Here is a 26,090-nt window from a genome sequence, read left to right on the forward strand (position 1 = left end):
GATGAAGCTGGATAAAATGACAGTGTGCATCTATAAGGCCATTCTTAGTAAAATGCTTTCGCACAGTTATGTCACCTTTTTTATGTGTGAGAGGAAACTGGATAAAGGTTCAGAGATTGGCTATTTAGGTACCCTTATTAAGATTTATAATGGCCCTGTCACACTGCATGTGGGAAGGACGAAACTGAATAAAGTCCCAGGGTGCACCTGTTTGGTAATTCTTTCTTACCGTCACCAGTGGCGTAACAAAACTTGAGGGGGCCTCCCTGCAACGTACCTAGAGGGGGGGCCCCTCCCCCCTGGACTCAGTCACGGGCCTGCCGCCCATGCACAGTGTTCTGTGCTGAGGGGGCCCCCTGGAGCTCGGGGACACCCCAGCACCTTGGGGGCCTTTGTTACGCCACTGGCCATCACCTTTGTGTGGTGGACTCAAAATACTTATGCTAGTCCCGAAATTGTTGATGGACTCTGATGTTTAATCACAAATCTGTGTATGCCAATTTCACTAATCTTTCTGAGAGCAGAATGTAAATGTAATTTGAAGTAAGTGAAAGACTGCTGTATAATCACTTAGGGCCAGAGGTACAAAGCTGTTTTCAAGTTGAAAATAAGGCCGTTTGCGACCAGAAAGAAAGGCATTTTTGGATGTACTAAACACTATTTTGCGATTCAATAACCTATTACCGAATCACAAAACAGGTTAGCGATTCGGAATTAGGAAGGGGTGTGTTAAGGGCGTCCCTTCCTAATAGCGACTCACAGTGGTATGTATGAATGTTTTGTGACTGAATTGTGGTCGTAAGACATTCGCTATTTACCGCCAAATTCAATTTGGTGGTAACCCATTCGCAAACCGGAAGGGGTCCTACAGTCCACTGCCTACTCTTAAAAAATGAAACTGAAATGTTTCATTTTTCTTTTTGAAACGCATCCAATTTTCCTTTAACAAAAATTGGCTGCACAAAAAAAAAAAATTCTTTATATAAAAGCAAACACAGACATGGTGGTCTGCTGTCCCAAGCACGCCACCATCCCTGTGTTTTTAGCGATTCCCAATGAGTCGCAATTTGCGATGTACCTCATGAACATTAATGAGGCAGGGCAATTGCAACCCAGTGGGAATCTCAAATAGTGTAAAAAACACTGTAGTACATAGCTGTTTGAGATTCCTTATTGCAAATCGCAAAGATTCGCAATTAGGAAACTTAAAAAATGAAGCTACGTACATCTGGCCCTTGCTCAGCTAACAAAGGTTTTAGAGAGCCGTTGGGTACATATCTGTTTAAACCATGAGAATAGTTCATACAGTTATGCTCTGTAGATAGGTTACTACTCAGAGATGATGCATTCCTTAAAGGATAAATACATAAGTGTCAAAGCAATAATATGATCAAGTTACTCTTCGTAGACACTCTGGGCCTAATTATGAGTTTGACGGATAGGATGGCCCGTTCGCCGGACTTCTGACAGAGGTTGCTGCCTTACTGGCTACCTCCGCGTCGGGCCCATTACGGCTTTCCTGCTGGGGTGACAGGCTGAGGCCAAGGCTTACGCCCATCAGCCCAGCAGGAAAGTGTGAGCAGCATTGTCGCTAGCTCGTAATAGGGCCACCCTCAGGGGGCTCCAGCACTCTCGCAATGCTCACTGTCTGCACAGCAGACAGTTAGTATTGTGAGGGTGCTGGGCAGGGGGACTCTTGCACTGACCAGGCCAAGTGCATGGGCACACCTGTGGCCTACTGCACCTGTTGTTCGTCAGCCTTTTCATGACAGGCTGGCGGATAACCAGGTCGTAATCAGCAGGGCAACACTGAGTTCAGCACCGCCCTCCCTGATTCCATCAACAGCTGTTGTTTGGCGGTCCGACCACAAAACTTTTAATTTGGCAGTCGGACTGCCAAACTGGCTGTGGTCAGTACTGCCACAATGAATCTGGAGGCCTCAAGACTGCCAACTTCGTTATGAGGCCCCATGTGTGTAAATACAAAAGTATTTAATTCAACTATGACTTTTAGCTATAGAGGCTGATATTTTATGCATCTTTAAAATCGTTTGGCTTTACTAAACCTGGGTGGAATTTCAACTATGCAGGAGTAATCAGAGCAATTTCGGTAATTCCGCGTTAATCATTGACGTAGAATGCCAATATTAATGTGATTGCACCGGCTCGCTTAACTAAGAATTTGAGGTGAAAAAAATCCAACTTTAGCAAACATGAGCAGCTGCTTGGACTGTTTCTGTGCTGCTGCATTTACTGCACAATGTATCTGTAAGGTTGCATTTTGTGCTAAGGAACTAGCACTAAATGCTGGGAGTAAATTGGAGGAAAATCCTATCCCAAGTGTCCCTTTAGTGAGCATGAGCGGTGGCTTATTTTCTGTTGCAATATTTCTTAGCGCAAAATCCATCCTTGCGTCCATTATGCGTCCATAAGAAGATAGTGCTAAATGCAGAATTTCTCTTCTCACGTAACTCTGCTAATCTTCTGGATTTTTTGGGTAATTCTGCATGATCACACAGCATGGAATTACACAAGTGACGCCCACCGCTACACTTTAAACCATAACAGTTCATGTTTTGGAGACTGCAACTGATGTTACATCACTTAATCCTAAAGCTACTGGTTTTATTCACTCGATTTGCTTGTTTGTATAAAACATGACTATTAGCAGAGGAAAAGAGTAATATTTAAAGTTGTTCTTTTTTATCTGAAGTTGTTCTATGATGCAAAATGGCTTTAAAGAAGACTTTTTTTCAAATGCAAGTACAGAGTAATTACTTTATACCACAATATTATTTGGTAGGAGAAGCCAAACTTAAACTTTCTTGTTAATTTTGAATATGGTGCGTATGCTTTGCTAATAACTTTTCAGTGCTGGCAAGGGACCGTAAGCCACGGTTTTTATACTGACTACAAGTGAAGTAGAACAAATAAAGGTTTTATATACATCAGTGGCAATGTTTATTCATATATGTTTACATCAAAGTTCAGTCTACAAAAAAGTACCTCATACTTGTATAATGACAGTGGTGCACGTAGTTTTCAATGAAGTAACTACTGTTAATCTACTGTTACTGTTCATCTGTCCCTGTAAGGAGCACGTTTTTTCAACATTTGATGAAACATCTGTTCATAAGGAAAATTGCTTTAGTCTCCCTTTTGAGGACTTAGAAATGCTGCTTTTGTGCTGACAATAAATCTGAACATTACTGTGAACAAATAAAGTTTTTCTGAATCTCCATTGCAGGTCTGCGAGGTTCCAAGATGCGATGTGTGCCGCCGCATATGTGAATGGAAACCATACCCCTCATCACATCAAGCAGGAGAGTCCGAGCGATTATAAAGCTCTATCGGAGCTCCCTGCTGACAGAAGGATTGCTGACGGGGCGGAGCTCCGCGGAGCCAGCAGCCTGCACCCGGAAACCAACGCTATCAATAATAGCTTCACAGACTCCCTTTCATCGTACTTGTTCAACAATGAGCATAGCTCCTCCCCCGGTCCACTGTCACTTGGCAGCCCTCAACATCCATCCAGGATGCAGGCAGGCAACCTGAGGAAGAGATGCCTCTCCGGGGCGCTGTCAGCAGCCAAAGGGCTTGACATCACAGCCATCATTCGGACATCGCAGGCCTCCCTGGTCACCTGCGTGAATGGGCTGAGGACTAGTTCAGCTGGCATTTCCTCCCATCTTGGGGGGATCTGTAACAACAGTGTTCAGAAATCCTCTCACCCCCAGACTGGCGCTCAGCCTACGAACCTGTGCAATCTACCGTCCCCTACGGCAAGTCTTGTACCTGTCCCTGCTGAATGTGCCAGGAGAGACTGTGAACAGTTACAAATGCAGGAGGGAGAGGGACATGCAAACCTGAGCCTCATGATGAGTGGCGCCATTACTCAACAGGGAGCGTCAGACAGCAGGCAGAAACTGAGCTTCCTAAAACAGGAGCCCATAGATGACTTTTCCAACGCAGACCTCTTTCAGCATCACGCGGCTCTCCCGCCCCCTTACCATCTGCATCAGCACTTTGGCCACTCTCAAGGGGCCCTGCCTCGTTTGCATGTCCCCATGTCTCCAAAGTCACTCCACCACCACGACGGGAATGAGCTGGACATCAGCCACTGTAAGCAGGTCTGCCGATGGATAGACTGTAACACTGGCTATGACCAACAGGATGAACTGGTCCGGCACATTGAGAAAACACACATCGACCAGCGCAAAGGAGAAGACTTTACATGCTTCTGGGCAGGCTGTGTCCGCCGCTACAAGCCTTTCAATGCACGCTACAAGCTCCTGATTCACATGAGGGTCCACTCTGGAGAAAAACCCAACAAATGCATGGTAAGTCTAGATCTAATCATTAAGAAACATATATGCAACATTGACTCTCTTTCATTGAAATGCGTTGAACAGTAAATTAGTTCGAAATGAGCCTCCTGCATGAAGGAGGCCCAGGAGAATTGAGGAGAAGCATTTTGGGATGTAGCTGACTGCAGGGATGGGTCAGTACATCTCAGCACCTGACCTGATGGTTTGTTTCCTTTAATGGACTGTAAAAGTCTTCAGAAGCTCATGAGAGGAAGCTGAGTTGACGGTAACGCAAAACAGGTCATTCCTAGTTTGCAAACACTAGTCTTGTCTTGTTAGGTGTGATACAGTCAACAATATTTTGTTGCTTCTTTGGTGCTTTTGCAAATATGCTTGCAAGTGTGCAGCTCACCGTGTACATATTTTAGAGTAAGATGCTCACAAGGCTGCAGAAAAGGGTTTAGTTGGGAAGCAGAGTTGACTTCGAAGTGATGAGCTACTATTGGCTGTTCAAACCACGTTGTACTTACAGTCTTGGGTGTAGTATGATGAAGGCGTGAACAGGATGTGGGTCCACATGCACTGTTCTGCTTGGAGGCCCTGTATCAACAGCTATCCTGATAGACCAGTTTCACATCAGGTAATTGTTCCAGTTTTTTTTTTCTGAAAGTATTTTACATCATTCGTCGCCCAGGTCAGGTGGTGATCACAACACAGCAGTGAGTTTTGTTTATGAAACCAGAATACTAAAGAGTTTGGTTTGATGGTGCTTCCTTCAGCTTTGCTTTGTTACCCCCCCCAATCATGTTTCCCAAAGAACAGCCAAGGGTGAGACTTTGTCGTTATGTTTATTAATCCTGCAAGGAAGATGCTTTCAATATAGAGGCACAAAAGCTCCTAGGAAGCATCTCACAGTCTGTATGATGGCGTGAGTTACCAACTTAAAGGCTAAGGAGAGAAATTCACAGCTTTACAGGCAAACAAACTCAAAAACAAAGTGTAGCTCAACAGTTGTAAGGATTGCAAAACCAACCAAAAACAGGGCGAGGAGAAGAATGCATGTCAGCATAGTTTTATGAGTGACTGCTAACGTGGGATATTTAATGAGGGGAACTAGAATTTTCTCTAGCTCACAAAGCACAAGCACCACTTAAATAAAACCGAAGAGAAGAATTTGAAGTACTTAAAGTATTTTTATCACTCTCATATGCGCCCCACGTTCAAACAAATGCACCAGGAACGTCCTTGAAACATGTGGTTTATACAGCCATCTGTGGCTAGTTTTTTTGTGGATTTAATTTGCAAAGTTGTTCGCAGCTTGGATCTGTGGTGTACATGTTGATGTGTACTTAGTGCAAACGCAGGCCTTTTTAGCGTATGAAGGTCGGTATAGTCCGTCACAAATGTGATAGCTATCTCTAACACAGCGGGCAGTGTCTCTGCCTTGCTTTGAGGGAGTGTTCCACCTGCCAGCCTCCAAATACGGCCCTTAGTCTGTGGTGGTTCGCATTGAAAGGCTACAATGACAGACATAGGACACAAACACTTCTGTGACGGCGAGCTCCACACAGAGCTGTATTTTCTATGCAGGGACTATCCCGTGCCCTTTGATTGCAGCACACGGATGACAGATGCAGTATTGAGTTGCAGGTTTCTAGTGTTACACTGTTCTCCAGCTTCCCCAGAGCTGCCATTGGACTGAATTTGTGCAAGGCGTTTTTTTCTGTTAGACTTGCATCGTAGCCAATAGGAGGGTGGCGCTGTTATCACCTTCATCAAATCGCCTGCCGCCTTTCGACATTGAAACCAAAAGGGTGGCATGTAAATCTCCCTTGCTTTGACCCTAGGGAAACTGGTGATGTATTCGAATCTTCTTTAAATCATCCAAAGGGTCCTTAAGGCTGTGGGGTTTATTGGATTACAATGCTTTTGCACACCTGCCATTTTAATCTGCACTGTTAGAGGTTTGCCAGTGTAATTTCGTGGAAAGGGAGTACAGTTGTACTGTTGAACATAACTCTGTGAGCAAACCATTTAGGCCCTATTCACAAAAGCATTCATACGTGCAGGAAGTCATACTAGAGGAGTACTTATTTACATACTCTTGCATGCCTTTGTGAATCAGCTCTGAAAGGTTCAACTCTTTTTTTGTATTTTACCATTCATGGACTATTCCCATTTATGATTATTTTGGGGCCCATTCTCGAAGGCATGTAACAGTACATAAAAGAATTCTACGGGAGTACTACTTTAAGTACTGCGAAATGCCTTTGTGAATAGTCCTCCTTGTGTTTTTGTGTGAAATGTAAAATTACACTTAAGATGGGAAATACTGAACTTATAATCATAACATCCCATAACTGTGTCTCTCCTTTCAGGGTTGTTTGACATAAAGATATAGGGTGCAACAATTTTGCAGTGATAGCATGGGCATGTTCAGCTTCACGTTTGCAAACACTAACAAAGAGGTCTGACAAAAATGTCTAACAATTAGAAGAACAGTTCTTACTACAAAATGTATGTTCCTGCTCACAGAACAAATCCTACATTATGCAACAGTTAGATGCATTTAGGAAGCAGGTTGGTCCATCTACTTCAGTGCAGACACAATGTTATTGATTGTACAAATTATTTGGTTTGCCACAAGTAGAGCCTGCAGGGTCAAAAGCATGTTAGCTTTGTCCATTGATTTTTACATTTGGCAAGGCCGTCAAAAGTGTATGAAATTAGTATGTTAGAGGCCATTTATACAATTTTAAGCCTAGTTTTTTTCAATACATGAAATAGAGCGTTCCCGCCGGTCAGACCGGTGGGGATAGTGATATGAGATAGCACTCTGCTCCTTAAAAGTAGCCGAGTGCTATTTCGTAGCACACCAGGGGCTGACCAGCACCCTCGGAATGCGCACTGTTTGTAAAGCAGACAGTACGCATTCCGAGGGTGCCGGGCAGGGTGGCTCCTGCACTGCCCATTACATGGGCATGTCCAGTGCACGGGCCCCCCTTTGGCCACCTGCACATGTTCTCCCCAAGCCTTTTCATGGTGGGGAAACGACCATTAAAAGGCTGGCGGAGAACAAGGTTGTAATCAGCAGGGTGGCACTGAGTTGAGCGCGGCCATCGTTGATTACAACCAAGGCCACTGTCTCCCCATTGGGATCTTCGATCCTGGTGGGGACGGCGGTCGCTTGGTGGTCCTCCCGCCAAACTTGCAATGTGGCAGTAGGACTGCCACAGCCGTGGCAGTCCAGCCACCACCAAGAGTCTGGCGGGCTTCTGACCGCCAGACTCATTATCAGGCCCTAAGTGATGCCCTAGCAATTTTAATATGTGGGTACTCTTGTCTAGATTAAAAACTATAAAATAATGGTGTGTCCCAGCTCAAAATATGGCATGTAAATGAGTCAACATGTTTCTTGCCGTGTGTAGTCTCTGTCGATCCATGGCAATTTATCAGGACCTAGAGACCAAACCTTCACAGTGGTTGGGGAATATGTGAAATGTTGGTACGTAGTGCCCTATCACCGATGGTACGTAAATGTTATATACATTCTATTGTTAGTGTAAAAACCAACCCTATTTTTGTCGATAATCTAATAAATGTGCAGGTCATAGGGATTGGTAGTGCACACTACGCTATGTAACCTACCCCATTTCTTCCAAGGTGGTACCCTATTTGGGTCAATAGTCTAGCCCTCTCGAGTGAAAGCAGAGACTGCAACAAGTTTGCGGGCTTGGTAATAAACTCTGTCGCTATCGAGGTTATAGAGGTTTCAGGCAACAATACAAATATCACGACAACTTCCTGATGGTGAGAGATCAGAATTTTATCTAGAGCCAGGCTATACACATCATAATGTAACACAGGGGGTTAATGTGCCTGTTGAAAAGAATGTTTACCACAGAGAATATAGAACTTTATTTTATGTGGATAGCTTGATGGGATACTGCTTTTGTCACAGAGAACCTTTTGGTATTTGCAATTCATAAATTACAGTCCTAATTTAGCAACTGTCATCAAAGAGCTGCATACAAACTGAATGATATAGGTTACAAGGTTAGTTTTTTTCTCCTGTCTTTCATGACCATAATGTTGCTAAAAATGGATTGTTTGGGTAGAAATACATTCTTATTAGTAAAGTCAGCCTATCTCTGTGGTACATTTTAAATCCTGAGTTTGTACTTCTCCACACCAAACACTCATAAAATATACTCCCTACTAGTATGAATGAAATGTGATTCCTACACCTGGTAATCCTCATTGTCTCATGTAACATTTCCTATAGACTGAATTACACACATATGATTCATTTTCACTACAAACGAGAAGAGCTAAGATGATGGGTACTGTTGGAGGGTGGTAATAAGAGAATTCAAGGGCAGAGGCACCAAAAAACATCGTTGCACCAGACACCCGAATCTTGAGAGGAGTTTCTTTTGCCCCCAACCACAATTTTGTTAGCATCTTAGAGAAAATTGAGAGAATTGGGAGTGTAGGCCTTGCCTTGTTACCATCATATGCCATTTTGAAGTAAGCTAATTAGAGGCATAAAGGTTCTGTGAAAAGTATCTGAAAATCTGCAGAAGTATTTTGAAATTTCTGTGGGAAAAAAGAGATAAGATCCTTGGTGGAACCCCAAGAAACCTGCAAAAATAAGTTGAATTATAATTTTAATGTTGATATGACTAGTGCAAAAATTAATGAGAAAAATAAATGAAAACTATAATCGCACATATTTTCAGCTGTCCTGGCTGTATAGCAAGCAGCCAATTAAAATAAGTAGGGTCTGTCTTCTGTCCTACACACATCACTTCACTTACCCTCTGTGAGTACTGTTTTCAAGGCCTGGTGTTACTCACACATCCGAGCATCCTTTTTGTGACCTGATGCCAGGGTATGTACACCTTCACAAAGCTTTTTCTCAGGCCCACTTTTCTCATTTTGCTTCCAATAGCTCACATGTGGGTGTTACATTCGGTTATGGGGTACAGCAGGATACCTTCACTGGCTGACCGAGTGAACTAGGTAGGGTCACTTCCCCCCAAGACTTACCCTTAGTCTCCCACAGCCATAACCACATTCCCATGGGAAAAAATTCTGTGACCACTTCTCCTCCAATGCTCGAATCCTTTTATTGTACAAAAACTTTACAGCAACATCTAACGTGTTTTGAAGATCACCTCTCATTGATCACAGATAACAACTAATACACTTCTTTCAATATAAATACCCAGTGTGCACTTGCAAATTACATAAACAAAGAGAAAGGACCAGGTATTTATAAGAAAAAAGGCTTATGTCCATATGGCAGCCATCTTAGATCGGGTTCCTTTCAGTCCTGCTATCTATTGATTATTATGCATTTTGATCTCGGCAGTCAGTACTTCTAATTAAATCATCAGGTTTAATTTTTCTTGATGTTATTCCAATCCTTCAATTCTTTAATAACCCATAAATATGGCTGAAGTGGGCTTGCTCAATAATATATTTCAAGATAACCCTAGTGAACCTCATACTTTAGTCATAATTAACTTTTGCCTAAGTGGGCTAACCAATTAAAGGATATAATAGTTCTTTTGGTGAACCAGATTCATATCTTTCTCGCATTAATTGCTTGGCTTCCACCTGCTTCCCAAACTGCTCCTTCTCTTTCATCATCTAAGAACAAGTGAAACCCCAATATGTGAAAATTATATTTACATATTCTAAATACATTCAAAGGCACTTGCAGTTATATCATCCACTTCTTCATCAATTTCACTTTCACTTATCAATGTACTTCCAAATCATCATCCAGATTCAACCCAATAGGATGTAAAGTGTTGGATGCCAATGATAATTTTAGATTCTAATCTTCATAACACCAAAGTTCTGTTCCCACCTCTATCATTCAGGGGAATTCTGCTGATGAACATAAATGGCAATTGATCCACTCTTTCTCGTGAAATTGTTTAAAGTGGTATGCTACAAGATATGTCTTATCTTCATGCAATATGCTCTAATATCCTTTTCTTCCCCTTATGTATAGTACTGCCCACGTAGCATTTGCTACACATTAACATTTCAAAATGTATGCACTGTAATCTGAATTGCAGGTCAAATTTTTCTTGATCTCAAAGGCCCTTGGTACTCAACTTTGATGTTTTTACTAAATTTACAAGCTTTACATTTCTCACAGATGTAAAATCCCATAACTGGTTTTCTCTTACTTAACCATGGGACTTCACTCTGACTCAGTGAATTCTTCAATGAAGGACTTCTTCTATAAGTGATCATAGGATAATCAGCTAGAATGTTAGAGAGAGTCTCATCTGTTTTAAGCGGACACCAACATTTCTTTAAAATTCCTTACTACTTTAGCTTGACTGTGATACATAGTGATAAACCTTGTCTGATTTACATCATCCCGTTGTTTCCCTCTAGGTATTAATAACTGTTCTCTTTTTAACAGTTTCATCCTCTCTAATGCTTTTTTAATATCTGTCTTTGACTATCCCCGCTCAATGAACCCTTAACTCATCTCTTGAGCCTCCAAATCAAAAGTGCCTTCTGAGCTGCAGTTTCTCCTAGCTCCAATTCATTCTTCATATGGGATATTCCCAATCAGACTTTTCTGATGGCAGCTTCTTGCATGGAGTAAACTATTACCCGCCATATATTTCTTGTACAGTTTATTCTCCAACTTCCGATTTCCAACAATAAGTTGAATATCCAAAAATTCAATCACCTCTCTATTCAGTTGACATGAACATTTCAGTTTAAGCTCATTCTCATTCAAAGATTTCACAAACTCTTGTCCTCCTTACAATCTCCTCTCCAGATATAAAATGTGCCATCTATGTAACATACCCAGAGGACTAAGTGCTCTTCTAAAGTGCTGATGTTACTGAGCAGTTGGCCCCCCGCCAGCCAAGGAACAGCCCTGGATGGCTCGGGGTGAAGCAAGTGCCCATCTCAGTCCCCCATGTCTGATGACAAATTTATTTGTTGAAGATAAAGAAAATATTTGTCAAATGGATGTAAATCATATCTAAAATAATCTCAGAGTGCAACACATGCGACAGAGATCTTGCTCTAAGGAAATGCCGTATTGCCCTGATGCCCGAATCATGGGGTATACATGTATACAGATTGTTAACATCCAAACACATTAATATGTAATCCCTTTCCCATTCAGTATTGTAAGGAAATGCCTCCTTGGCATGGTTGCCCCCTGACTTTTTGCCTTTGCTGATGCTATGTTTACAATTGAAAGTGTGCTGAGGCCTGCTAACCAGGCCCCAGCACCAGTGTTCTTTCCCTAACCTGTACTTTTGTATCCACAATTGGCAGACCCTGGCATCCAGATAAGTCCCTTGTAACTGGTACTTCTAGTACCAAGGGCCCTGATGCCAAGGAAGGTCTCTAAGGGCTGCAGCATGTCTTATGCCACCCTGGAGACCTCTCACTCAGCACAGACACACTGCTTGCCAGCTTGTGTGTGCTAGTGAGGACAAAACGAGTAAGTCGACATGGCACTCCCCTCAGGGTGCCATGCCAGCCTCTCACTGCCTATGCAGTATAGGTAAGACACCCCTCTAGCAGGCCTTACAGCCCTAAGGCAGGGTGCACTATACCATAGGTGAGGGTACCAGTGCATGAGCATGGTACCCCTACAGTGTCTAAACAAAACCTTAGACATTGTAAGTGCAGGGTAGCCATAAGAGTATATGGTCTGGGAGTCTGTCAAACACGAACTCCACAGCACCATAATGGCTACACTGAAAACTGGGAAGTTTGGTATCAAACTTCTCAGCACAATAAATGCACACTGATGCCAGTGTACATTTTATTGTAAAATACACCACAGAGGGCACCTTAGAGGTGCCCCCTGAAACTTAACCGACTGTCTGTGTAGGCTGACTAGTTCCAGCAGCCTGCCACACCAGAGACATGTTGCTGGCCCCATGGGGAGAGTGCCTTTGTCACTCTGAGGCCAGTAACAAAGCCTGCACTGGGTGGAGATGCTAACACCTCCCCCAGGCAGGAGCTGTGACACCTGGCGGTGAGCCTCAAAGGCTCACCCCTTTGTCACAGCCCAGCAGGGCACTCCAGCTTAGTGGAGTTGCCCGCCCCCTCCGGCCACGGCCCCCACTTTTGGCGGCAAGGCTGGAGGGAACAAAGAAAGCAACAAGGAGGAGTCACTGGCCAGTCAGGACAGCCCCTAAGGTGTCCTGAGCTGAGGTGACTCTGACTTTTAGAAATCCTCCATCTTGCAGATGGAGGATTCCCCCAATAGGGTTAGGATTGTGACCCCCTCCCCTTGGGAGGAGGCACAAAGAGGGTGTACCCACCCTCAGGGCTAGTAGCCATTGGCTACTAACCCCCCAGACCTAAACACGCCCTTAAATTTAGTATTTAAGGGCTACCCTGAACCCTAGAAAATTAGATTCCTGCAACTACAAGAAGAAGGACTGCCCAGCTGAAAACCCCTGCAGCGGAAGACCAGAAGACGACAACTGCCTTGGCTCCAGAAACTCACCGGCCTGTCTCCTGCCTTCCAAAGATCCTGCTCCAGCGACGCCTTCCAAAGGGACCAGCGACCTCGACATCCTCTGAGGACTGCCCCTGCTTCGAAAAGACAAGAAACTCCCGAGGACAGCGGACCTGCTCCAAGAAAAGCTGCGACTCTGTTTCCAGCAGCTTTAAAGAACCCTGCAAGCTCCCCGCACGAAGCGTGAGACTTGCAACACTGCACCCGGCGACCCCGACTCGGCTGGTGGCGATCCAACACCTCAGGAGGGACCCCAGGACTACTCTAAGACTGTGAGTACAAAAACCTGTCCCCCCTGAGCCCCCACAGCGCCGCCTGCAGAGGGAATCCCGAGGCTTCCCCTGACCGCGACTCTTTGAATCTAAAGTCCCGACGCCTGGGAGAGACCCTGCACCCGCAGCCCCCAGGACCTGAAGGACCGGACTTTCACTGGAGAAGTGACCCCCAGGAGTCCCTCTCCCTTGTCCAAGTGGAGGTTTCCCCGAGGAATCCCCCCCTTGCCTGCCTGCAGCGCTGAAGAGATCCCGAGATCTCTCATAGACTAACATTGCGAACCCGACGCTTGTTTCTACACTGCACCCGGCCGCCCCCGCGCCGCTGAGGGTGAAATTTCTGTGTGGACTTGTGTCCCCCCCGGTGCCCTACAAAACCCCCCTGGTCTGCCCTCCGAAGACGCGGGTACTTACCTGCAAGCAGACCGGAACCGGGGCACCCCCTTCTCTCCATTCTAGCCTATGCGTTTTGGGCACCACTTTGAACTCTGCACCTGACCGGCCCTGAGCTGCTGGTGTGGTGACTTTGGGGTTGCTCTGAACCCCCAACGGTGGGCTACCTTGGACCAAGAACTAAGCCCTGTAAGTGTCTTACTTACCTGGTTAACCTAACAAATACTTACCTCCCCTAGAAACTGTGAAAATTGCACTGTGTCCACTTTTAAAACAGCTATTTGTGAATAACTTGAAAAGTATACATGCAATTTTGATGATTTGAAGTTCCTAAAGTACTTACCTGCAATACCTTTCGAATGAGATATTACATGTAGAATTTGAACCTGTGGTTCTTAAAATAAACTAAGAAAAGATATTTTTCTATCCAAAACCTATTGGCTGGATTTGTCTCTGAGTGTGTGTACCTCATTTATTGTCTATGTGTATGTACAACAAATGCTTAACACTACTCCTTGGATAAGCCTACTGCTCGACCACACTACCACAAAATAGAGCATTAGTATTATCTCTTTTTGCCACTATCTTACCTCTAAGGGGAACCCTTGGACTCTGTGCATGCTATTCCTTACTTTGAAATAGCACATACAGAGCCAACTTCCTACATTGGTGGATCAGCGGTGGGGTACAAGACTTTGCATTTGCTGGACTACTCAGCCAATACCTGATCACACGACAAATTCCAAAATTGTCATTAGAAATTCATTTTTGCAATTTGAAATTTTTCTAAATTCTTAAAAGTCCTGCTAGGGCCTTGTGTGTTAAGTCCCTGTTTAGCATTGTCTTTTAGAGTTTAAAAGTTTGTTAAAAGTTTGAAATTAGATTCTAGAAACAGTTTTAGATTCTTTAAAAAGTCTTCCAACTCTTAGCAAAATAATGTCTGATACAGAGATGAATGTGGTGGAACTTGACACCACACCTTACCTCCATCTTAAGATGAGGGAGCTAAGGTCTCTCTGTAATATCAAAAAAATAACCATTGGCTCCAGACCTACCAAAATTCAGCTCCAGGAGCTGTTGGCAGAGTTTGAAAAAGCCAACCCCTCTGATGATGACCTCACAGAGGAAGAGATTAGTGACTTGGAGGCCAATGTCCCTCCTCCAGTCCTAAATAGGGAGAACAGGACCCCTCAAGTCCTGTCTCCAACTGTGTTAGTCAGAAATAGTGAGTCCCTCACAGGAGGGTCCCACATTTCTGAAATCACTGAGGATGCTCTCAGTGAAGATGACCTCCTGTTAGCCAGGATGGCCAAAAGATTGGCTTTAGAGAGACAGCTCCTAGCCATAGAAAGGGAAAGACAAGAGATGGGCCTAGGACCCATCAATGGTGGCAGCAATATAAATAGGGTCAGAGATTCTCCTGACATGTTAAAAATCCCCAAAGGGATTGTCACAAAATTTGAAGATGGTGATGACATCACCAAGTGGTTCACAGCTTTTGAGAGGGCTTGTGTAACCAGAAAAGTGAACAGATCTCACTGGGGTGCTCTCCTTTGGGAAATGTTCACTGGAAAGTGTAGGGATAGACTCCTCACACTCTCTGGAAAAGATGCAGAATCTTATGACCTCATGAAGGGTACCCTGATTGAGGGCTTTGGATTCTCCACTGAGGAGTACAGGATTAGGTTCAGGGGGGCTCAAAAATCCTCGAGCCAGACCTGGGTTGACTTTGTTGACTACTCAGTGAAAACACTAGATGGTTGGATTCAAGGCAGTGGTGTAAGTAATTATGATGGGCTGTACAATTTATTTGTGAAAGAACACCTGTTAAGTAATTGTTTCAATGATAAACTGCATCAGCATCTGGTAGACCTAGGACCAATTTCTCCCCAAGAATTGGGAAAGAAGGCGGACCATTGGGTCAAGACAAGGGTGTCCAAGACTTCAACAGGGGGTGACCAAAAGAAAGGGGTCACAAAGACTCCCCAGGGGAAGAGTGATGAGACAACCAAAACTAAAAACAGTAAAGAGTCTTCTACAGGCCCCCAAAAACCTGCACAGGAGGGTGGGCCCAGAGCCTCTTCACAAAACAATGGGTACAAGGGTAAAAACTTTGATCCCAAAAAGGCCTGGTGTCATAGCTGTAAACAGCATGGACACCAAACTGGAGACAAGGCCTGTCCCAAGAAAGGTTCCACTCCAAACTCCCATCCAGGTAACACTGGTATGGCTAGTCTCCAAGTGGGATCAACAGTGTGCCCAGAGCAAATCAGGGTCCACACTGAAGCTACTCTAGTTTCTGAGGGTGGGGTGGATTTAGCCACACTAGCTGTCTGGCCGCCTAACATGCAAAAATACAGACAGCAACTCTTAATTAATGGGACTAGAATAGAGGGCCTGAGGGATACAGGTGCCAGTGTCACCATGGTGACAGAGAAACTGGTTTCCCCTGGCCAATACCTGACTGGAAAAACTTACACAGTCACCAACGCTGACAATCAGAGAAAAGTACATCCCATGGCAATGGTTACTTTAGAATGGGGAGGGGTCAATGGCCTGAAACAGGTGGTGGTCTCCTCAAATATCCCAGTGGACTGTCTGCTTGGAAATGACCTGGAGTCCTCAGCATGGGCTGAGGTAGAACTAAAAACCCATGCAGCAATGCTGGGTATCCCTGAACTGGTGTGTGTGAAAACAAGAGCACAGTGCAAGGCACAGGGTGAACAAGTAGAGCTGGAGTCTGGAAGAATGGCCCAGCCTACCAAGAGAACAGGAAAGTCAGTTGGGAAACCAACTGCAACACAGCAAAAGAAAGGGAACCTCTCTTCTCAGGAAGAAGTTCTGCCCTCTGAGGGAACTGAGCCTTTGGGGCTTGAACCTTATCAGGTTGAGCTCTTAGGCCCAGGGGGACCCTCAAGGGAGGAGCTGTGTAAGGGACAAGAAACCTGTCCCTCTCTTGAAGGCCTTAGGCAGCAAGCTGCTGAAGAGTCCAAGGGCAAGAAAAATGGAACACATAGGGTCTATTGGGAAGATGGACTCCTGTACACTGAGGCCAGAGACCCCAAACCTGGTGCCACTAGGAGAGTGGTGCCTCAGCTGTTCAGAGAGTTCATCCTAACATTGGCCCATGACATTCCCCTTGCTGGACATTTGGGACAAACCAAGACGTGGGAGAGGTTAGTCAACCACTTCTACTGGCCCAATATGTCCAACATGGTTAAGGAGTTTTGCCTCTCCTGCCCCACCTGTCAAGCCAGTGGTAAGACAGGTGGGCACCCAAAGGCCCCCCTCATTCCACTTCCAGTGGTGGGGGTCCCCTTTGAAAGAGTGGGTGTGGACATAGTTGGTCCACTGGAACCTCCCACAGCCTCAGGAAATATGTATATCCTGGTAGTAGTGGATCATGCTACCAGGTATCCTGAAGCTATTCCCCTTAGGTCGACTACTGCCCCTGCAGTAGCCAAGGCCCTCATTGGTATCTTTACCAGAGTGGGTTTCCCTAAGGAGGTGGTGTCTGACAGAGGTACCAACTTCATGTCAGCATACCTGAAACATATGTGGAATGAGTGTGGAGTGACTTATAAATTCACTACACCTTACCATCCACAAACTAATGGCTTAGTTGAGAGATTCAACAAGACATTAAAGGGCATGATCATGGGGCTCCCAGAAAAACTCAAAAGGAGATGGGATGTCCTCCTGCCATGTCTGCTTTTCGCTTACAGGGAGGTGCCACAGAAGGGAGTAGGATTCTCACCCTTTGAACTTCTGTTTGGCCACCCTGTAAGGGGACCACTTGCTCTTGTTAAAGAAGGCTGGGAGAGACCTCTTCATGAGCCTAAACAAGACATAGTGGACTATGTACTTGGCCTTCGCTCTAGAATGGCAGAGTACATGGAAAAGGCAACCAAAAACCTTGAGGCCAGCCAACAGCTCCAGAAGTTTTGGTATGACCAAAAGGCTGCACTGGTTGAGTTCCAACCAGGGCAGAAAGTCTGGGTTCTGGAGCCTGTGGCTCCCAGGGCACTCCAGGACAAATGGAGTGGCCCTTACCCAGTGCTAGAAAGGAAGAGTCAGGTCACCTACCTGGTGGACCTCGGCACAAGCAGGAGCCCCAAGAGGGTGATCCATGTGAACCGCCTTAAGCTCTTCCATGACAGGGCTGATGTGAATCTGTTGATGGTAACAGATGAGGACCAGGAGGCAGAGAGTGAACCTCTCCCTGATCTTCTGTCATCAGACCCAAAAGATGGCACAGTAGATGGAGTGATCTACTCAGACACCCTCTCTGGCCAACAGCAAGCTGATTGTAGGAGAGTCCTACAACAGTTTCCTGAACTCTTCTCCTTAACCCCTGGTCAGACACACCTGTGTACCCATGATGTGGACACAGGAGACAGCATGCCTGTCAAAAACAAAATCTTTAGACAGTCTGACCATGTTAAGGAAAGCATCAAGGTGGAAGTCCACAAGATGCTGGAATTGGGAGTAATTGAGCGCTCTGACAGCCCCTGGGCTAGCCCAGTGGTCTTAGTCCCCAAACCTCACACCAAAGATGGAAAGAAAGAGATGAGGTTTTGTGTGGACTACAGAGGGCTCAATTCTGTCACCAAGACAGATGCTCATCCAATTCCAAGAGCTGATGAGCTCATAGATAAATTAGGTGCTGCCAAATTCTTAAGTACCTTTGACTTGACAGCAGGGTACTGGCAAATAAAAATGGCACCGGGAGCAAAAGAGAAAACAGCATTCTCCACACCTGATGGGCATTATCAGTTTACTGTTATGCCCTTTGGTTTAAAGAATGCCCCTGCCACCTTCCAAAGGTTGGTGAATCAAGTCCTTGCTGGCTTGGAGTCCTTTAGCACAGCTTATCTTGATGATATTGCTGTCTTTAGCTCCACCTGGCAGGATCACCTGGTCCACCTGAAGAAGGTTTTGAAGGCTCTGCAATCTGCAGGCCTCTCTATCAAGGCATCCAAATGCCAGATAGGGCAGGGAACTGTGGTTTACTTGGGACACCTTGTAGGTGGAGGCCAAGTTCAGCCACTCCAACCCAAGATCCAGACTATTCTGGACTGGGTAGCTCCAAAAACCCAGACTCAAGTCAGGGCATTCCTTGGCTTGACTGGGTATTACAGGAGGTTTGTGAAGGGATATGGATCCATTGTGACAGCCCTCACTGAACTCACCTCCAAGAAAATGCCCAAGAAAGTGAACTGGACTGTGGAATGCCAACAGGCCTTTGACACCCTGAAACAAGCAATGTGCTCAGCACCAGTTCTAAAAGCTCCAGATTATTCTAAGCAGTTCATTGTGCAGACTGATGCTTCTGAACATGGGATAGGGGCAGTTTTGTCCCAAACAAATGATGATGGCCTTGACCAGCCTGTTGCTTTCATTAGCAGGAGGTTACTCCCCAGGGAGCAGCGTTGGAGTGCCATTGAGAGGGAGGCCTTTGCTGTGGTTTGGTCCCTGAAGAAGCTGAGACCATACCTCTTTGGGACTCACTTCCTAGTTCAAACTGACCACAGACCTCTCAAATGGCTGATGCAAATGAAAGGTGAAAATCCTAAACTGTTGAGGTGGTCCATCTCCCTACAGGGAATGGACTTTATAGTGGAACACAGACCTGGGACTGCCCATGCCAATGCAGATGGCCTTTCCAGGTTCTTCCACTTAGAAAATGAAGACTCTCTTGGGAAAGGTTAGTCTCATCCTCTTTCGTTTGGGGGGGGGTTGTGTAAGGAAATGCCTCCTTGGCATGGTTGCCCCCTGACTTTTTGCCTTTGCTGATGCTATGTTTACAATTGAAAGTGTGCTGAGGCCTGCTAACCAGGCCCCAGCACCAGTGTTCTTTCCCTAACCTGTACTTTTGTATCCACAATTGGCAGACCCTGGCATCCAGATAAGTCCCTTGTAACTGGTACTTCTAGTACCAAGGGCCCTGATGCCAAGGAAGGTCTCTAAGGGCTGCAGCATGTCTTATGCCACCCTGGAGACCTCTCACTCAGCACAGACACACTGCTTGCCAGCTTGTGTGTGCTAGTGAGGACAAAACGAGTAAGTCGACATGGCACTCCCCTCAGGGTGCCATGCCAGCCTCTCACTGCCTATGCAGTATAGGTAAGACACCCCTCTAGCAGGCCTTACAGCCCTAAGGCAGGGTGCACTATACCATAGGTGAGGGTACCAGTGCATGAGCATGGTACCCCTACAGTGTCTAAACAAAACCTTAGACATTGTAAGTGCAGGGTAGCCATAAGAGTATATGGTCTGGGAGTCTGTCAAACACGAACTCCACAGCACCATAATGGCTACACTGAAAACTGGGAAGTTTGGTATCAAACTTCTCAGCACAATAAATGCACACTGATGCAAGTGTACATTTTATTGTAAAATACACCACAGAGGGCACCTTAGAGGTGCCCCCTGAAACTTAACCGACTGTCTGTGTAGGCTGACTAGTTCCAGCAGCCTGCCACACCAGAGACATGTTGCTGGCCCCATGGGGAGAGTGCCTTTGTCACTCTGAGGCCAGTAACAAAGCCTGCACTGGGTGGAGATGCTAACACCTCCCCCAGGCAGGAGCTGTGACACCTGGCGGTGAGCCTCAAAGGCTCACCCCTTTGTCACAGCCCAGCAGGGCACTCCAGCTTAGTGGAGTTGCCCGCCCCCTCCGGCCACGGCCCCCACTTTTGGCGGCAAGGCTGGAGGGAACAAAGAAAGCAACAAGGAGGAGTCACTGGCCAGTCAGGACAGCCCCTAAGGTGTCCTGAGCTGAGGTGACTCTGACTTTTAGAAATCCTCCATCTTGCAGATGGAGGATTCCCCCAATAGGGTTAGGATTGTGACCCCCTCCCCTTGGGAGGAGGCACAAAGAGGGTGTACCCACCCTCAGGGCTAGTAGCCATTGGCTACTAACCCCCCAGACCTAAACACGCCCTTAAATTTAGTATTTAAGGTCTACCCTGAACCCTAGAAAATTAGATTCCTGCAACTACAAGAAGAAGGACTGCCCAGCTGAAAACCCCTGCAGCGGAAGACCAGAAGACGACAACTGCCTTGGCTCCAGAAACTCACCGGCCTGTCTCCTGCCTTCCAAAGATCCTGCTCCAGCGACGCCTTCCAAAGGGACCAGCGACCTCGACATCCTCTGAGGACTGCCCCTGCTTCGAAAAGACAAGAAACTCCCGAGGACAGCGGACCTGCTCCAAGAAAAGCTGCGACTCTGTTTCCAGCAGCTTTAAAGAACCCTGCAAGCTCCCCGCACGAAGCGTGAGACTTGCAACACTGCACCCGGCGACCCCGACTCGGCTGGTGGCGATCCAACTCCTCAGGAGGGACCCCAGGACTACTCTAAGACTGTGAGTACAAAAACCTGTCCCCCCTGAGCCCCCACAGCGCCGCCTGCAGAGGGAATCCCGAGGCTTCCCCTGACCGCGACTCTTTGAATCTAAAGTCCCGACGCCTGGGAGAGACCCTGCACCCGCAGCCCCCAGGACCTGAAGGACCGGACTTTCACTGGAGAAGTGACCCCCAGGAGTCCCTCTCCCTTGTCCAAGTGGAGGTTTCCCCGAGGAATCCCCCCCTTGCCTGCCTGCAGCGCTGAAGAGATCCCGAGATCTCTCATAGACTAACATTGCGAACCCGACGCTTGTTTCTACACTGCACCCGGCTGCCCCCGCGCCGCTGAGGGTGAAATTTCTGTGTGGACTTGTGTCCCCCCCGGTGCCCTACAAAACCCCCCTGGTCTGCCCTCCGAAGACGCGGGTACTTACCTGCAAGCAGACCGGAACCGGGGCACCCCCTTCTCTCCATTCTAGCCTATGCGTTTTGGGCACCACTTTGAACTCTGCACCTGACCGGCCCTGAGCTGCTGGTGTGGTGACTTTGGGGTTGCTCTGAACCCCCAACGGTGGGCTACCTTGGACCAAGAACTAAGCCCTGTAAGTGTCTTACTTACCTGGTTAACCTAACAAATACTTACCTCCCCTAGGAACTGTGAAAATTGCACTGTGTCCACTTTTAAAACAGCTATTTGTGAATAACTTGAAAAGTATACATGCAATTTTGATGATTTGAAGTTCCTAAAGTACTTACCTGCAATACCTTTCGAATGAGATATTACATGTAGAATTTGAACCTGTGGTTCTTAAAATAAACTAAGAAAAGATATTTTTCTATACAAAACCTATTGGCTGGATTTGTCTCTGAGTGTGTGTACCTCATTTATTGTCTATGTGTATGTACAACAAATGCTTAACACTACTCCTTGGATAAGCCTACTGCTCGACCACACTACCACAAAATAGAGCATTAGTATTATCTCTTTTTGCCACTATCTTACCTCTAAGGGGAACCCTTGGACTCTGTGCATGCTATTCCTTACTTTGAAATAGCACATACAGAGCCAACTTCCTACAAGTATCATTAATTATTCGCAAACAAATCACCTGTATCACAAATATATGATGGTAAGGTTTCTACATGAACGGGGTAATGTAGTCATTTGGCCATGCAAAATGTGCCTGCAAGATGGATATAGACAATTGTATGACAGTAAAAGTTATGAGAAATCTGATAGGGGAACAGTATTGAAAGTGAACCAGGCATTTTTTGACAGATTATGAGACTGGAGAGAGCAAGATTTATTAAAACGGGATGAGTTGACAAATACATATTTCTTTTCAATTTGTCTAGAAATATATAATTCTAAAAATATCATTCATCAAAGCCTAAAAAACTCAATATATCGCTCCTTCACACACTTTTCTGTCTCTTTCTCAATTTCTCTTTTTCAATCTCTTTCTCCCACTCACACACCCACTCAGCACCCACTCAGACCATTATGCACCTACTCACACACCCACTCAGACTCTCACAAACCCACTCACAGCCCCACTCTGACCCTTGTGCACCCACTCACAGCCCCACTCAGACCCTCATGCACTCACTCACAGATGCAAGATAATATGCTTTGCACACAAAAAGAGCCCTGAAGGGCTGATGTTATTTATTCACAACAGTGTTTATCCATATTTATTTCAACGCAGTACCAGGGTAGATAAGACAAATCATAATATCTGTCCGTAAGTCCTCCCACAGCTAGATACACTACATCATGGGCAAGCCCCTATTTCCTTTAAAAAACTCATCCATTCATTTTAATATTAATAAAATCACATTGGTAGTCACCACCGAGTTATTTTTGTTGTGTTCTATTGTTTCATTGATACAGTTGCTAAAAAAGCCCTTCTCATCTGTGCCTTAGCTTAGTCATGGAGGAATAAACCTACAGGCATCAATCAGAGTTAATGTTTTATTTTGTAAATACAATAAAATGTTCTAGGCAGTCATCATCATGACCTCCACAGAATACCTCCTTTCTCTGACCTTTGACCCAATCCACATTAGCAGTTCTGATCGATTTGAAGCTACCGGCACATGGTACAATGATGAAGACATTTCGCTCAACCATGTGAGTTTAGGAGATACGTGAGAAGGGAGGTGTTTTCTTTATTTGGAGATTTCACATATTGTTTTATTCTTTTATAGCACAAACTATTGAGTTTTAAATCTTCGGGAAGTGTCATACATAGTATCAAAATCACATTGTACAAATGTTACATAAGGGCATGGTATACATCTGGCCTGCCTAACCTCTGCTATAGATGTTGACTTAATTTATGAAGTAGTCCCTCCACAGTCTCCAGATTTCATAGATTGTTGAAAGTTCAGGCCCATGGCTCACAGTCTTGGCAATGATGTAGGTCAGCTATCATTGCTGAAAAAGCACTCATGCTGGATCATATTCATCAGAAGTATGACACCTGAAGCATTATTTTTGATGCTTTCATTTTGACTGGGCACCTGCTCTTCAACTATTGCATAGTTGGCAGTTGTGCTACCTTACTTTGTGGCGAATTATGTTTATGGAATATTATAATATGCAAGTGTCAGCTTTGCCTTAGAATCATGCTGTGGTTCCATGCCCCACCCTGTCATAGCATTAGAATGTGGCACCATGACAACTGTGAATGGTGGAGTTTGACATGTAATTCAAGACAGTACTCTATTTTCATGGCAAACCATACTGAAATGCAGTCCAGCAGTTTTGAAAAAAGACAGGAAGGCAACAGCTCTCATTCTTGGCAGCTTGTCTGATGGTAAGGGAAGAAACTGACCATCTCGCCAACGGAAATTCATTATATATGGGTCCTAGCTCAACTTAACTTGACATTACTCTGCTGGTCAAAAAGGGACAGCTGGGAACAGGAGCTTTCAATTAATCACAAATGTGCCTCAATGACCCACATTTATAATATACTTCAAGCTCATATGCCCCACTGGTCACTGTTCAGAAAATGATCTTCAGGAAGAGGGGATGTTCACCGCATATACACATCATTCTCTGACCATTTCATGCCTCAAGTTGCTACCTTTGTTGCACTGCTTCACATAGAGGCAAAGCTGCATGTTATTTCCCATTATGCAAATCTCCACTATTTTCCACCACGCTGAGTAAGGGCTCTATAAACTTCTTACAAGTACACCAGACACTTATGATAAAAACTCCATTTAGTCCATCAAATAGGTCTCCTTTATTTGTATTCTTCATTGCAAATCTGGATGTAGCAAACACATGTTTCGCTAGGCTGGAGTACCGCCTGACTTCCTCAGGGCCTTTCTTGTATCAGTAGTAGTTTGCCCGTTAGTTCATAGTTAATAGTTTCAGGTCAGAGCCAAATTTGGTAGTATTCAATAAGCTATCCACTTATAAATTACTCTTCTGTGTTACATTAAGTGTGGAGTGGCAAAGTAGTGTAGTAGTGGTGTCTATGTTCTCTCCCCATGCAACAGTCCTTTTTTTCCTTCTACACTTCTTAGTCTGCAATCTGATGGTGCCCTGGCATTGGGTGTGGTGTGAATCATCAGAGAGAATGAGCTGGTCTGCAAGATGTTGGTTGTGATGGCTTTGTAAATGATGCAGCTGGTTTTGAAGATGGTGTAGGCTGGCAAAGCAAGCCAATCGAGTCACATAAGAGTGGAGGTGATGAGAACATATTTTGTTAGGCCTTGGATGAGACGTGCTGCGGTGTGGAGCATGCCCTTAAGGGGTGCCAACGTGGAGTTTGGGGGCCATGGAGTAGGGTATTACCACCATCCAAATGAAAGAATACAAAGGCTTGAACAGCAGTTATTAAGTCATATTCTGAAAGAAATGGATTGAATTTCTTTAGAAGAGAGAGCTGGCACCAGGCCATCTTTAATTCTGGAAATATTTTGCTTGAGGGTGAAGTTGGTGTCCAAGGGGAATTCAAGTGATTTGGCATTCAGTGAGAGTTGAGGTTTGAAGTTGTCATTGTTCATGTCATTTAGCCAGGTTTGTACTCTATCTTATTTTTTTTTTGTTTTTTGCCAAATAATAATATTTCTGTCTTGGTTGGGTTGAGCTTCAGGTAGGTGTTGGACATCCAGGTCTGGATGATGAGTAAGCAGTGTTTAAGACCTTGGATATCTGAAGAAAAAGAGACATTCAAGGAGAGCTGCGTATCATCAGCATCTTGTTGAATCTTGATGCTGTTCTCTGAGTATAGCACTAAGCAGTACCATGTAAAAGCTGACGACAACAGGAAACATTAACCGATTCTGGGGGACTCCACATGTGATAGAGATCTGTTGTGATCTGGAGGTGACCTGCATTTATCTATTTATTTATTTACTTTGGAAATTTGTAAGGCACAATATACTTATATCTTCAAGGCAAATAAAATCTGGACTGAAACCATTGTGAAACCTATATATTCAGAAGTGACAATCACTTAGCAATACTCAAATAGATAAAATAGCAAACATGAAATATGGAATTGCACACGAAAATGCAAGTCAATATACAGCAACAACAGATGTCAAGTGAAATAATTTGTCAACAGTCAAAATACTTGTGCGCATCATAACATTAAAATATAGTTAGATTTTAGTTTCCAAGTCTTCCTGTTATACACATAGACAGAAACTATCATCCTCATTAAGAGACTGCCAGCCCCGTGGGGGCGGTCGGACTGCCACAGCTGTGGCGGTCTGGCCACCACTTTACACCATTGGTGGGTGGACCTGCCTGTAGACTGCCGTCACCGCCAGGAATATGGTTTCTGACGTGGTGATTGCAGTCAGGCTTGTAACCAGCCAGGGCGGCGCTCAACTCAGCACCGCCTGACTGAGACCGCCAAACACATAAAGAGGCTCTTTAGGTTTTCCTTTCTGCACTTATTTTAAAAACTGAAAAATATAGGAAGTATATCTTGTCTGCAAATATAATGAGCTGCAGCTAATATCTGTACAGAGTGGCAATATCAAAAGCGAAAAAAGTCATGTAATTTTGCTGAATAAATTCAAATATGCGCAGGTGTTTGTATTATAATATTAATGTTTTCATATGAGTCTAGTGTTTCTTTTTATATGATTGCATGTGCCATGACAGGCATCGAAGAGTAGTGAATGCACATTTATTGGCTAAATAAATGTGGTAATATATACTGGTTGAAATTGTTTTCATATAACACAATACATTCTGGTAATTCT

General features: G+C 44.9%; 1 protein-coding gene across 2 annotated transcripts in view; it reads left to right on the plus strand.

Annotated features, from left to right (window-relative positions):
- GLIS1 (GLIS family zinc finger 1) overlaps positions 1-26,090 on the plus strand; it is a 1,044,855-nt gene that overhangs the window by 387,987 nt on the left and 630,778 nt on the right. For both annotated transcript variants that reach the window (XM_069232645.1, XM_069232646.1), the window contains exon 4: positions 3,248-4,340. In XM_069232645.1, the coding sequence (XP_069088746.1) occupies positions 3,248-4,340 (1,093 nt within the window). The remainder of the gene's footprint in view (positions 1-3,247; positions 4,341-26,090) is intronic.

The sequence above is a fragment of the Pleurodeles waltl genome, chromosome 4_2 (assembly GCF_031143425.1).
Source record: "Pleurodeles waltl isolate 20211129_DDA chromosome 4_2, aPleWal1.hap1.20221129, whole genome shotgun sequence".
In the NCBI taxonomy this organism is placed as follows: Eukaryota; Metazoa; Chordata; class Amphibia; order Caudata; family Salamandridae; genus Pleurodeles; species Pleurodeles waltl.